Consider the following 14,685-nt stretch of genomic DNA (forward strand, 5'->3'; position numbering starts at 1 on the left):
TTATTGGCGGGGGGAAGGGCCACTTCCCAGGCTTTGGGTGTGTGTTCGGGTCACCTCTCTGGCTTCTCCACATTTCCCTGTTCCTAAACACCCAATACATCCTGCCCCATAGCAGGAGGACTCTAGACTCTAGCTTCTAGCTTCTAGTCCTGGAGGGGATAGTAGGGATGAGGTTTCCAAACAGAGTGACTGAGAAACAGTCTCTGTCCCCCTATCTCCAGGTCTCTGTCCTCTCCCTGTCTGGATCTCTGTCCTCCTGTCTCTGGATTTCTGTCTCCCTCCAACTCTGGGTCTGTCCCCCTCTCTCTCTGAGTCTCTGGCCCCCTCTCTCTCTGGGTCTCTGTCCCCCTTCTCTGTGGTCTCTGTTCCCCCCCAGGTGCCTGTTCCCCCCTGCTTTCTGGGTCCCAGTTTTCTTCTCTGGATATCTGTCTACCCTCACTGGGTCACAGTCTCCTTCTCTCTGAGTCTCTTGCATCCTCTCTCTTGGGGTCACTATCTGCTTCTCTTTCCCATTGTGGGGGTCTCTGTCCCCACTCCCGGCCATCTGCCCTCTTCCCCCTCGCCCTTGGATTTCTCTCTTTTGCTCTGGGCCCCTCCTCCCTCCTGGCCTCAGTTCGTCTCTGCGTCTCCTCTTTAGGTCTCTGTGCTGGAGTCTGACTTGTCTCTTGTCACTGTGAGGTCCGTCTCCATTCTATCCCTAAATGTGGCTTTCTCTCCATTTCAGAGACAAGTGACTACCTAAAGCTTCTATTAATTTCAACCATTATCAAACTCTTCCCACCATCTGTACCTTCGTCTCTTTAGCTGGTGCTCAGATGAAACCAGGGGTTTCCACACTGAATTCCTGAGCTGCATTTCGAGTTGCCAAGAGGAGGCGTGTTCTCCTCCAACCAGTTCCCTTCCCATGCTTCCCACTGGTGTCTCTAAGGAAGATTTATTTGACCCAAAAAAGGGGTGGGTATGGCTAAAAATAACAACAACAGTCTGTAAACCACTGGATAGGTTTTAATAAATTAATCCAAGTAAAGTACTTTGATACCAAAGGAAGCCCTATATGTGTTAGTGATTTCAGCCTTCCTTCTCCTCTAAATGCCCTTTGAGTTCTGAAAGAATTCTGAAAATGTTCGGCCTTGTGACCTTGGGTAACCTCCGCCGCTCTGAGCCTCAGTTTCCCTGTCTGTAGGAAATGAGGCTATGGAACTCAGGAGGACCTGTGTGTCCCAGCAGGCTGACGGGGACATGTGAAGCAGACAGACAGCCTGCCTGGCCCCTGGGGACAAGCTGCGAGACCTTGGGAAGCCACTCCCCTGCTCTGAGACTCAGGTTTCTCCCCTGGAAAACAGAGTGAGGCCCCCAGCCTGTCTGACAGCCTTCCTGAGCTTCGGGGAGGGTAGGTGACAGGCCTGGTTCAGGATCGTTCTGTGATTCTATGGAATAGACTGTACGTCACTCTTGGGTTCGGGGGCACCAACTTTTTCTACCTTTTTCTTCTTCTTTTTTCTTTTTTTTTTTTTTTTTTTTTTTTGAGACGGAGTCTCGCTCTGTCGCCCAGGCTGGAGTGCTGTGGCGCAATCTCGGCTCACTGCAAGCTCCGCCTCCCGGGTTCACGCCACTCTCCTGCCTCAGCCTCCTGAGTAGCTGGGACTAAAGGCGTCCGCCACCGCACCCGGCTAATTTTTTTGTATTTTTAGTAGAGACGGGGTTTCACCATGTTAGCCAGGATGGTCTCCATCTCCTGACCTCATGATCTGCCCACCTCAGGCTCCCAAAGTGCTGGGATTACAGGCGTGAGCCACGCGCCTGGCCTTTTCTGCCTTTTTCTATTGTGGTTCTCTTTCCCTGAGACTCTGTTGTTCTGTCTCGAACTCTGGGTGCCTGACACTGCCCCCTGGGTCTCTGTCCCCCCACTCTTTTTGTTTGTTTGTTGAGACGGGGGCTCCCTCTGTCACCCAGGCTGGAGTGCAGTGATGCAATCATGGCTCAATGCAGCCTCTATTTCTCAGGGTCAAGGGATCCTTCTGCCTCAGCTTCCTGAGTAGCTGGGATCACAGGCATGTGCCACCACAGCTAATTTTTATATTTTTTGTAGAGATGGGGTCTCACTATGTTGCCCAGGCTGGTCTTGAACTTCTGGCCTCAATCAATCCCCCTTCCTTGGCCTCTCAGAGTGCTGAGATTACAGGTGTGGGCCACTTCGCCCGGCTTCTATCCCCTGCTCTTGGTCTCTGTCACCTTCTCACTCTGGATTTCTGTTCCCCTTTTCTGCATCTCTGCCATACCCCACCCTCCAGGTCTTTGTCTTCCTCTCCCTGAGTCTCTATGTTGCTCCCTTTGGGTCTCTGTCTCTCTGGGTTTCCATCTCTTCCTTTTTCTGGGTCTCTTTCCCCATCCTTTTGGCTCTGTCCCTCTAGCATGTCTGGACAGACTACAGTTTTCTCCCCCTCTCCCTCTTCCCTTGTGGCTCTGACCTCCATGTCTGAGCATAAAACTGTAGGGGAGATTGGGGGTGAACAGCACAACAAAGTGGATGTGGGGTAAAGAGGAGGAGCATCCACCTTTTCCTAGTTCACCCCAGTCACCTCTGGATGAACACCCAATACCATGGATACAGAATCCAGTCCCGCCCCCTACAGTGAGCTGGGGAGCCAGCTCAGCACATTTCCCAGAGCCCTCGCCACCGCATTTGCTCCCTGATACACGATGCTTCCTCATTGCTATTACCTTTGGGTCCTGGTGCTACCACTAAACGCAAAACAGCCCGATGTGGCCCTATGGAACTCACTCACACAGTCCAACTCAACCCAACTTCCTGTAGGACTCACATAGTGACACAACTCAATGGAACTCAACTCAACATGGCCCTATGAGATTCAAACAGTGGCATGACCCAACTGAACTGGCCTTACAAGGCCCATATGGTTGTACAACTCAACACAACTCAACTCGCTGTGGCCGTGAAAAATGTCTAGCCACACACCTCTACACAATTCAGCCCAGCAGAATTCTACAAGATTAATTTGGTCATACATACTTAACCCAATGTTACCTAGAAAGCTCAAATTCTACCACTTGACTCTTTACATTTCTACATGACTCACAAGTTCACAGAACTTAAAATAACATGGCCCTGGAAGAATCACAAAGCTACACAATTTCCACCATGTCTCAATGAAACTGAACACCACACACAATCAATCTCAACCACGCCATGGGGGACCATCTAACTTGACCCAACATGGCCCTACGGGACCCACCAAACCACAGAATCCTACATAATGCAGCTAGACAACACTCACCCAGACTCACAACCCAACGAAACCCAACACTGACTAGGAAACTCACAAAATGATATGACCAAACCTATCTCAACACTACCCCAAAAGGCTCCATGAGCTTTGCACAACTCAGTGTAATATGAACCAATTGAGTCTTCATTAACACAACACAACCCATTGCCATTCGCTGCTGCTTCAGGAGATACCCACAGGAGCTACCAAACCACACAACCCAAGACCCAACAAGACTCAGTGTTTCCCCACTCGTTACCACTTAACCTAGCTCTTCCTAAACCCAATCCCCTCCCCCCAGCCTTGCCCTCCACCCTGCCCTCCCTCCCTCCCTCTAGGGAGGTGTGAGGTCCTGCAGACCTCAACTGTCCCTCACACTTCGGTGACTAGATGTTTCCCTGGGGGTGCCCAGAGTGGAGGTGGTAGCTCAGGTACCTCCCCATCCACCAGCCCCCCATTGGCCTTGCCCTCCAGTGGGCCACAAGGCTGCGTGTCCACATGGCTGAACATCCCAGCCTCTTCGCCCTCTGTCTCCCGGTGATAAAAGTAGCTGAAATTGGAGACAATGACGGGCACAGGCAGGGAAATGGTCAGCACGCCGGCAATGGCACATAGAGAGCCCACTATCTTGCCACCTACAGTGACAGGTGCCATGTCTCCATAGCCAACTGTAGTCATGGTGACCACCGCCCACCAGAAGGACTCAGGGATGCTAGTGAAATGGGAGTCCACCCGGTCGACTTCGGCAAAGTAGACCGCGCTGGAAAAGAGGACCACACCGATGAAGAGGAAAAAGATGAGGAGGCCCAGCTCACGCATGGAGGCCCGAAGCGTCTGGCCCAAGATTTGCAGGCCCTTTGAGTGCCGGGACAGCTTGAAGATGCGGAAGACACGCACCAATCGGATGACTCTCAGGATGGCCAGTGACATGGCCTGTTGGCCCACCCCTCGCTGCCGGGCCAGCTCGGTGCCTAGTGCCACAAAGTAGGGCAGGATAGCCACAAAATCGATGAGGTTCATCACGTTCTTGAAGAAGATCGCCTTGCTTGGACAGGCCAGGAGGCGTACTAGCAGCTCAAAGGAGAACCAACAAATACACAGCGTCTCCACTACGAAGAATGGGTCACTGAAGGGCAGGCGGGGTGGATTTCCAGGCACTTGGCTGGAGCCATTCAGCCGAGCGGGGAACTGCAGAGAGGAAAGTGTTCAGGGAGGGTCAGGCTGGGGCTGAGACACGGGGACAGCCTTAATCATCATTTAAATACCCAGCTCCTCTTTACACACTGGTCAGTAGCCGCTGCACCAAGGCCCTTGGTGACCTGGTTGTCCCAGACTTCCTCCCAGGATCCCAGGAATCATCCCTGGGCCATTGACTTTCTGGTTTCCTGACCTGGTGGGTGGCTGGAGAGGTGGTTCCTGCCCCTTCATGCCTGGGAACTCATGTTTGAGTAGGGTGCAACCTCTTCTCTCCGAAAGTCCCGCCTCCACTGTTGATTTTCTAGATGCGGAGGGTCCCTGCCCTGGCCCCACCACCTTGTGCCTAGCCTTGCCCTCCCGTCCCAGCCCAGACTATAATGCGGCCGGGCGCGGTGGCTCACGTCTGTAATCCCAGCACTTTGGGAAGCTGAGGCGGGTGGATCACGAGGTCAGGCGATAGAGACCATCCTGGCCCACATGGTGAAACCCAATCTCTACTAAAAATACAAAAATTAGCCGGGCGTGGTGGCCTGCACCTGTAATCCCAGCTACTTGGGAGGCTAAGGCAGGAGAATCGCTTGAACCCGGGAGGGGGAGTTTGCAGTGAGCCAAGATAGCGTCATTGCACTCCAGCCTGGGCGACAGAGCAAAACTCTGTCTCACAGGAAAAAAAAAAAAAAAGAATGACCTCTGCAAGCTGAGCACTAGGCCCCTCCTCTGGCCCCTAAGCCTGGCTTTCTTTCCATAGATTCCTCCTACTCTTACCCCTCGGGCTCCAGCACCCTCAGCTGGCGTTATTCAGGGCCTGGCTTTCATCACCCCCAGCACATCCTTCCCAGCCGCACAGACCCCGGAGTTTTCAGGCTCTCCTGGGGCCCCTCAGCTCTGATTTTTAAGGTTCCTGTCCTCCTACCCCTTGCACCAAGCGCCCTGCCCTCTGCTCACCGGGTTTCTCACTGACCTCAACCCCACCTTCTGATGGGACCGGTCCTCCGACTCGGATCCTCAGGCCCCGCCTCCCGACCACCCTGTCTTTGGCTGGCCAACCCCTCGCAGCCCCTGGCCCCGCCTTATTATTGGCCAGGTCCCCCTCTGGACCCCGCCCATCTCCTCCCAAACCCCGCCCATCTCCACCCACGCCCCGCCTCTCACCGGGCCAGCTGCGGCTACAGCAGCAAGGCCCGGGCCGTCGCGGTCGTCGCGGAAGTCAGGCAGCGTCTCGAGGCAGAAGACGACGATGGAGACGAGGATGACCAGCACCGAGACTACGGCGAGCACGCGCGCGGCCTGCGAGCTCTCGGGAAACTCGAAGAGCAGCCACAGCTGGCGCGCGAAGGCGCGGCGGGGCAGGGGGCGCTCAGGCGGCACCGGGCAGCCCTCGTCCTCGCGCAGGCGCGCCAGGGCCGCCGCGCCCAGCCCGTAGAAGGCCACCTCCTCCAGGAAGACGTCGAGCGGCACGTGTGCCGGCCGCCGCAGCCGCCCGCCCGACTGGTAGTAGTAGAGCACGGCGTCGAAGCTGGGCCGGTGCCGGTCGAAGAAGTACTCGCGGCGTGCGTCGTCGTAGAAACGGCCGCGGCGCGCGGGGTCCCCTAGCAGAGTGTCCGGGAAGCGGCCCAGCGTGCGCGCCCGCGTCTCGAAGCGCAGCCCCGCCACGTTGAGCACCAGCCGCTCGCAGCAGCCGCACGGCGGCGGGCACCGCGGCTCCATGGCGCGCGCAGCCCCGGCGACCCGCGAACGGACGTGTGGCCCCGATGCCCGGCCCCGGTGCGGCCCCGCCTCGGCCGCCGCCGCCGCCCCAGCCCCAGCCCGGTGTCCGGTGTCCGCGCGTAAAAATAGCCCCGCAGGGCGGCCAGGGCGCGGGGGAGGAGGCACTGTGACCCCGGCGGAGCGGAGGGCGACAGGGCGACCGCGCGCCCTCTGCCGGGACGCCCGACCTGCCCCGCCGCCGCCGCCAGCGCCTGCTCTGCGCCTTTGCCGTCCCGGGGTCCCCTTTCCCTCTGTCCCTCTGCCGCCGGGATCCTGTCCTGCGTCTCTCCAAGTTTCCATGTGCGTGTGTCTCGTCAGAATCTGAGCCTTCGGTTGCAGCGGCCTCTTTTCTTTTTTCTTTCTTTTCTTTTCTTTTATTTTATTTTTGAGATACGGTTTCCCTCTGTCGCCCAGGCTGGAGTGCAGTGGCGGGATCTCGGCTCACTGCAACAACCTCTGCCTCCCGAGCTCAAGCGGTTCTCGTGCCTCAGCCTCCCTAGTAGCTGGAATTACAGGTGCCACCAAGCCCAGCTAATTTTTTTTTTCTTTTTTCTTTTTTTTTTTTCAGTAGAGACGGGGTTTCGCCATGTTGGCCAGGCAGTTCTGGTACTCCTGACCTCAAGTGATATTTCCGCCTTGGCCACCCAAGGTGCTGGGGTTACAGGCGTGACCCGCCGCGCCCGGCCTGGAGTTGCCTTTTTGCGCCTCTGTCTCTCTCTTGTGTTTCTGTATCCAGCTGTCCCCTGTGGGTCTCTGTCTATGTTGGGATGTATCTCTGAGTATCTCCATGAGTCATTTATTTCTGAGATTCGTCGTTCTGGGGGCCTCTGTATGGGTCCATCTGCCAGCCTCTACGTCTTGATCTCCGTTTTTATTTTGACTCTTGGTCTGTCTCCGTTTATCTCTTGTCTCTCTTGGTCTCTTTGTCTCTCCTCTCTAGGTCTCTTTTTTGCTCATTATCTCTTAGCCCTCCATGCCTCTGCCTCAGGCTTCCTCTCCCCTTCCCCTTTGGGTCTCCCCTTAGCGTCTCTAGAGGACTTAAGAGTCTAGGGAGTCATTATCTCTGAATCTCTCCCTGACCATCACCGCATGTGGGTCCTGCCACAGTCCCGGTGGCTGTCCCGTCCTAAGGTCACTCTGGCAGCTGCAAACCACTGAGCAGTGCACGCACGCCCCATTCTCTCCCCAGAGTTCGCCCTGGAGTCTCCACCTGGCTTCTTCGCAAGACTCTGAGATCCAGCAGGGCCTGAGCTGTGGCTATGACTCTCGCAGAAGGAGGCTGGGCTTGCCAGGAACTGGTGGGAGTTGAGGGTGTGGGCCGGGGAGATGCCACAGGGTCATTCTCAGGAACTGAAGGGCGTAGAGACAAGACGGTGGCCTTCTAGGCACTGGTGTCCGGTGACACTGCATAAAAATAGCCCCATCGGATGGGCTTGGGGAAAGTGGAGGGGATTGATCACCGAGACTCCCAGGAAAGAAGTCCCGGTCGCCCTCTACTGGGGGTGTGGAGAGAGGCACTAAGGGGTTAGAACACCCTGCTAATCCTGGCGCTCTTTGTCTGCTTTCTTTCCATTCCTGCTTCCTTCCTCCCTTCCTCCCTTCTCCATCTTTTCTTTTCTTTCTTTTTTCTTTCTCTTGAGACAGTTTCACTCTTGTTGTCCAGGCTGGAGTGCAATGGTGTGATCTCAGCTCACTGCAACCTCCGCCTGCGGATTTCAAGCGATTCTCCTGTCTCAGCCTCCTGAGGAGGTGGGATTCCAGGCACCCGTCACCATGCCCACCTAATTTTTGTATTTTTAGTAGAGACAGGGTTTCACCATGTTGGCTAGGCTGGTCTCAAACTCCTGATCTCATGAACTGCCTGCCTTGGCCTCCCAAAGTACTGGGATTACAGGTGTGAGCCACCGCTCCCAGCCCTTTCTTTTTCTTTTCTTTTTTTTTTTTTTTTTTTTTTTGAGACAGAGTCTTGCACAGTTGCCCAGGCTAGAGTGCAGTGGCGTGATCGTGGCTCACTGCAACCTCCGCCTCCTGAATTCAAGTAATTCTGCTGCCTCAGCCTCCCGAGTAGCTGGGATTACAGGCGTCTGCCACCACACGAGGCTAATTGTTGTATTTTTAGTAGAGACGAGGTTTTGCCATGATGGCCAGGCTGGTCTCAAACTCCTGATCTCAGGTGATCTGCCCACCTCAGCCTCCCAAAGTGCTGGGATTACAGGCGTGAGCCACCGCGCCCCGCGCTCTTTTTTCTTTCTTTTCTTCCTTTTTCTTTCCTTTTTTTTTTTTTTTTGAGATGGGGTCTCACTCTGTCACCCAGGCTGGAGTCTAGTGGCACTGCTCACTGCAGCCTCAACTTTCTGGGCTCGAATGATCTCCCAGTTGTTTTTTTTTTTTTTTAGCCAGGGTTTCTCTCTTGTTGCCCAGGCTGGAGTGCCATGGTGCAATCTTGGCTCACCACAACCTCCACCTCCCAGGTTCAAGTGATTCTCCTGCCTCAGCCTCTCAAGTAGCTGGGATTACAGGCATGTGCCACCATGCCCAGCTAATCTTGTATTTTTAGTAGAAACGGGATTTCTCCATGTTGATCAGTCTGGTCCGAACTATTGACCTCAGATGATCTGCCTGCCTTGGCCTCCCAAAGTGCTGGGATTACAAGCGTGAGCCACCATGCATGGCTATTTTTTGTAATTTTTGTAGAAGCGGGGTCTTGCTGTGTTGCCCAGGCTGGTCTTCTACTCCTGAGCTCAAGCAATCCACCATACTAGACCTCTCCAAGTGCTAGGATTACAGGTGTAAGCCACCGCACCCACCCTTTTTGGGGTGCTGTGTCCCCTGGACTTCTGTATCCCTCTCTCTGGGTCTCCATCTTCCCTCTGTCTGAGTCTGTTCATTTATTTCATGGTCTTTGGCCTTCTCTATTTCTCTTTGTCCCCCAACTTTTTGGTCTCTGTCTCCTCTTTTCTCCCATTCTCGTTTTTTCTTGTTTGTTTGTTTTAGCTTTTGTTTTGAGTCAGAGTCTTGCTCTTGTTGCCCAGGCTAGAATGCAGCGGCACAATCTCGGCTCACTGCAACCTCCGCCTCCCGGGTTCAAGTGATTCTCCTGCCTCAGCCTCCTGAGTAGCTGGAATTACAGGCGTGCACCACCACACCAGCTAATTTTTTTAAATTTTTTTTGAGATGGGGTCTCGCTCTGTCGCCCAGGCTGGAGTGCAGTGGTATGATCTTGGCTCACTGCAACCTTCGCCTCCTGGGTTCAAGTGATTCTCCTGCCTCAGCCTCCCGAGTAGCTGGGATTACAGGTGTGTGCAACCACACCAGGCTGATTTTTGTATTTTTAGTAGAGATGGGGTTTCACCATGTTGGCCAGGCTGGTCTCAAACTCCCAACCTCATGATCCACCCACCTCGGCGTCCCAAAGTGCTGGGATTACAAGCGTGAACCACCGCGCCCAACCTAATTTTTGTATTTTTAGTAGAGATGAGGTTTCATCATGTTGGCCAGGCTGGTCTCAAACTCCTAACTTTAAGGGATCCACCTGATATGGCCTCCCAAAGTGCTGAGATTACAGACGTGAGCCGCTGCACCCAGCCAAGGTGCCATTTTTTGCTCAATAAGTTAGAACAAAATTTAAAAGGTGGGTCAGGCACTGGGCTCACTCCTGTAATCCCAGCACTTTGGGAGGCCAAGGTGGCTGGATTGCCTGAGGTCAGGAGTTCAAGACAAGCCTAGTCAACATGGTGAAACCCCTTTTCTACTAAAAATACCAAAATTAGCTGGGTAGGGTGGCTCGCGCCTGTAATCCCAGCTACTCTGGAGACTGAGGAGGGGGAATCACCTGAACCTGGGAGGCGGAGGTTGCAGTGAGCTGAGATGGCACCACTGCACTCCAGCCTGGGTGACAGAATGAGACTCTGTCTCAAAAACAAAACAAAAAGCCAGGTGTGGTTGTGCACCCCAGTAATCCAGCTACTTGGGAGGCTGAGGTGGAAGGATCATTTAAGCCAAGGAAGTCAAGGCTACAGTGAGCTATGATCACACCACTGCGCTCTAGCCTGGCTGACAAAGGAAGACCCTGTCTCAAAAAAATAAAAAATAAAAAATTAAGGCTGATGAGTTAGAGAGATTATTTTGGATCAGTTGGGTAGGCACACTAATCATAAAGGTCTTTAAAATAGGGATGTGGCTGGGCACTGTGGCTCATGCCTGTAATCCCAGCACTTTGGGAGGCTGAGGCGGGTGGACCACCTGAGGCCAGGAGTTCAAGACCAGCCTGGCCAACATGGCAAAACCCCATCTCTACTAAAAATAACAAAAATTAGCTGGGCATGGTGGCGGTCGCCTGTAATCCCAGCGACTGGGGAGGCTGAGGCAGGAGAATTGCTTGCACCCAGGAGGTGGAGACCTCAGTGAGCCAAGACTGAGCCACCGTACTCCAGCCTGGGCAACAGAGTGAGATTCTGTCTCAAAAAATAAAAAAAATAAATAAGAGGGATGCAGGAAGGTCTGATTCATGGAAGATGTGAGGATGGACATAGAGGTCAGAGAAGAGAGGATGCCAATGGTGCTGGCTTTGAAGTTTGAAGACGGAGGAACAGCCATGAGCCAAGGAATGGGGGTGGCTTCCTGAAGCTAGAAAAGCCAAGGAAACAGACTCTCCCCTAGAGCCTCCAGAAGAAACACAGCCCTGCCACCCCATTTTAGACATCTAACTTCTAGAACTGCATTCTTTTTTTTTTTTTTTTTTTTTTGAGACGGAGTCTCGCTCTGTCACCCAGGCTGGAGTGCAGTGGTGTGATCTCGGCTCACTGCAAGCTCTGCCTCCCGGGTTCCCGCCATTCTCCTGCCTCAGCCTCCCAAGTAGCTGGAACTACAGGCGCCTGCCACCATGCCCGGCTAATTTTTTTTTTGTATTTTAGTAGAGATGGGGTTTCACCATGTTAGCCAGGATGGTCTCGATCTTCTGACCTCGTGATCCACCCGTCTCGGCCTCCCAAAGTGCTGAGATTACAGGCGTGAGCCACCGTGCCCGGCCTAGAACTGCATTCTAATAAACTTGTGTTGTTTTAAGCCACTAAGTTCGTGGTAAGTTGTAGTGGCAATAAGAAAATAATACAGTCAGACTCTCCCAGAGTCATTCTCTGAGGGTTATGGTGGCTTTTTTTTTTTTTTTTTTTTGTTTTGCTCAGTTGCCCAGGCTGGAGTGCAGTGGCTCGATCTCTGCTCACTGCAAGCTCTGCCTCCCGGGTTTACGCCATTCTCCTGTCTCAGCCTCCCGAGTAGCTGGGACTACAGGTGCCCACCACCACGTCGAGCTAATTTTTTGCATTTTTTTAGTAGACATGGGATTTTACTGTGTTAGCCAGGATGGTTGTGATCTCCTGACCTCGTGATCCGCCCACCTCGGCCTTCCAAAGTGCTGGGATTACAGGCGTGAGCCACCGCACCCGGCTTTTTTTTTTTTTTTTTTTTTTGGAGGCAGAGTCTCACTCTGTTGCCCAGGCTGAAGTGCAGTGGTGCGATCTCAGCTCACTGCAATCTCTGCCTCCCAGGTTCAAGCAAGTCTCCTGCTTCAGCCTCCCGAGTAGCTGAGATTACAGGTGTGCACCACCATGCCCAGCTAATTTTCTTTAAAATTTTTGATAAAGATAAGGGCTCACTATGTTGCCCAGGCTGGTCTTAAATTCCTGGGCTCAAATAATCCTCTCGCCTCAGCCTCCCAAAGTCTAGGATTGTATGTGTGAGCCACTGGCCCTGCTCTTTTTTTTTTTTTGAGACAGTCTTGCTCTGTCACCCAGGCTGGAGTGCAGTGGCGCAATCTTGGCTCACTGCAACCTCCACCTCCCAGGTTCAAACAATTCTCCTGCCTCACCCTCCCAAGTATCTGGGACTACAGGCACGTGCCACCATGCCCGGTTAAATTTTTTTTGTATTTTAGGTGGAGATGGGTTTCACTGTGTTATCCAGGCTGGTCTCGATTTCCTGACCTTGTGATCTACCCGACTTGGCCTCCCAAAGTGCTGAGATTACAGGCATGAGCCACCGTGCCCAGTCTGATTTTTGGTCTCACTACGTTGGCCAGGCTGGTCTTGAACTCCTGACCTGAGGTAATCCACCCACCTCAGCCTTCCAAAGTGCTGGGATTACAAGTGTGAAGCTATTGTGCTGGGCCCATTTTGTTTCATTTTCACTTTGAACTATTTTTAGCCTTACAGAAGAATTACAAATATTGTACAGACATTTAAAAAATATCTATCACCCAGGTTCCCCAAATGTTAAAATGTTGCATTGCTTTGGCAACGTTTGTTAATGTTCAGACATTGGCTGGAGCAGTGGCTCATGCCTGTAATCCTTGCACTTTGGGAGGCTGGGGGGCACGGATCACCTGAGGTCAGGAGTTTGAGACCCAGCCTGGCCAACATGGTGAAACCCTGTCTCTACTAGAAGTATAAAAATTAGCCGGGCATGGTGGCGGGCCCCTGTAGTCCCAGCTACTCCAGAGGCTGAGGCAGGAGAATCGCTTGAACCTGGGAGGTGGAGGTTGCGGTGAGCCAAGATCGTGCCACTGCACTCCAGCCTGGGCGAGAGAGCGAGACTCTGTCTCAAAAAAACAAAAAAAACAAGACGTTGAGGTGGCAGAATACTTTTGACAAAATGACAGAGTTCATTCAGGTTTTCTGTGTTTCCACCAAGGTCTTTTTCCCATGCCAGGCTGCAGTCTGGGTTACTATGTTGCATTTGGTTGTCATACCTGCTTAGTCTTCTGCAATCTGTGATAGTTTGTTACTTTTTCCTTGTCTTTCAAGATCTGGAAACTGAAAGAATACTAGTCAGTTGTTTTGTAGACTGTCTCTCAATTTGTGTTCCTCTGATCTCTTATCTTGATTGGTTTGAGGTTATATTTTTTGTGGGGTGGGGGTAGAGAGAATGCCACAGAGAGGCATTGCTCTTCTCATTATATCATACTGGGGGCATATGACGTCCATTTGCCGTATCACTGGTGATGTTAACGTTTTTTTCTTGAGACAAGGTCTCACTCTGTTGCCCAGGCTGGAATGCAGTGGCTATTGCGGCTCCCTGCAGCCTTGACCTCCCAGGCTCAAGCAGATCCTCCCACCTCAGCCTCCCAAGTAGCTGGGACTACAGACCTGACCCACCACACCCGGATAATTTACATTTATCTTTTTCTTTTCTTTTCTTTTTTTCTTTTTTTTTTTTTTTTTACGTACTTTGACTCTTGTCACCCAGGCTGGAGTGCAATGGCACGATCTCGGCTCACTGAAACCTCTGCCTCCTGGGTTCTAGCGATTCTCCTGCCTCAGCCTCCCAAGTAGCTGGGATTGCAGGCACCCACCACCATGCCCGGCTAATTTTTTGTATTTTTAGTATAGATGGGGTTTCACCATATTGGCCAGGCTAATCTTGAACTCCTGGCCTCAAATGATCTGCCCGCCCATGACTCCCAAAGTGCTGGGATTACAAGCATGAGCCACCACATCTGGCCCACGTCTTTTCTTTATACATTGCCCTGTCTCAGGTATTCCTTTTTAGCAATGTGAAATGGATTCACACAGAAAATTAGCAGATGGGGGCATTGCTATAAAGATACCTGAAGATGGCCGGGCACGGTGGCTCAAGCCTGTAATCCCAGCACTTTGGGAGGCCGAGGTGGGCGGATCACGAGGTCAGGAGATTGAGACCATCCTGGCTAACACGGTGAAACCCCGTCTCTACTAAAAAAAATACAAAAAACTAGCCGGGTGAGGTGGCGGACGCCTGTAGTCCCAGCTACTCGGGAGGCTGAGGCAGGAGAATGGCGTAAACCCGGGAGGCGGAGCTTACAGTGAGCTGAGATCTGGCCACTGCACTCCCGCCTGGGCGACAGAGCAAGACTCCGTCTCAAAAAAGAAAAAAAAAAAAGGCCGGGCGTGGTGGCTCAAGCCTGTAATCCCAGCACTTTGGGAGGCCGAGATGGGCGGATCACGAGGTCAGGAGATCGAGACCATCCTGGCTAACACGGTGAAACCCCGTCTCTACTAAAATACAAAAAAAAATTAGCCGGGCGAGGTGGCAGGTGCCTGTAGTCCCAGCTACTCGGGAGGCTGAGGCAGGAGAATGGCGTGAACCCAGGAGGCGGGGCTTGCAGTGAGCTGAGATCCGGCCACTGCACTCCAGCCTGGGCAACAGTGCCAGATTCCGTCTCAAAAAAAAAAAGAAAAAAAGAAAAGATACCTGAAGATGTGGAAGCAGCTTTAGAATGGGTTAGTGGACAGACGTTAGAAGAGTTTGGAGGGGCCATAAGAGCATAACAACATCAGGAAAAATTTGGAACTTCTTAGAGACTGGTTAAATGGTTGTGACCAAAATGCTGATGGAAATGTGGAGAGTGAAGTTCAGGCTGATGAGGCCTCAGGTGGAAATGAGGAATTGTTGGGAACTGGAGTAAAAGTCACTTGTGCTG

The 14,685-nt window shown here is 52.8% G+C and overlaps 1 protein-coding gene across 1 annotated transcript; it reads right to left on the reverse strand.

Annotated features, from left to right (window-relative positions):
- Nucleotides 1-1,006: 1,006 nt before the first annotated feature.
- KCNA7 (potassium voltage-gated channel subfamily A member 7) lies at nucleotides 1,007-6,520 on the reverse strand. The gene is made up of 2 exons (XM_025368321.1): nucleotides 5,637-6,520; nucleotides 1,007-4,475 (listed from the first exon to the last, which is right to left on the reverse strand). Exons 1-2 carry the CDS (start codon nucleotides 6,189-6,191, stop codon nucleotides 3,660-3,662), a joined length of 1,371 nt encoding a protein of 456 aa, XP_025224106.1. The 5' UTR covers nucleotides 6,192-6,520; the 3' UTR covers nucleotides 1,007-3,659.
- Nucleotides 6,521-14,685: the final 8,165 nt, after the last annotated feature.

The sequence above is a fragment of the Theropithecus gelada genome, chromosome 19, assembly GCF_003255815.1.
Source record: "Theropithecus gelada isolate Dixy chromosome 19, Tgel_1.0, whole genome shotgun sequence".
Taxonomy (NCBI): domain Eukaryota; kingdom Metazoa; phylum Chordata; class Mammalia; order Primates; family Cercopithecidae; genus Theropithecus; species Theropithecus gelada.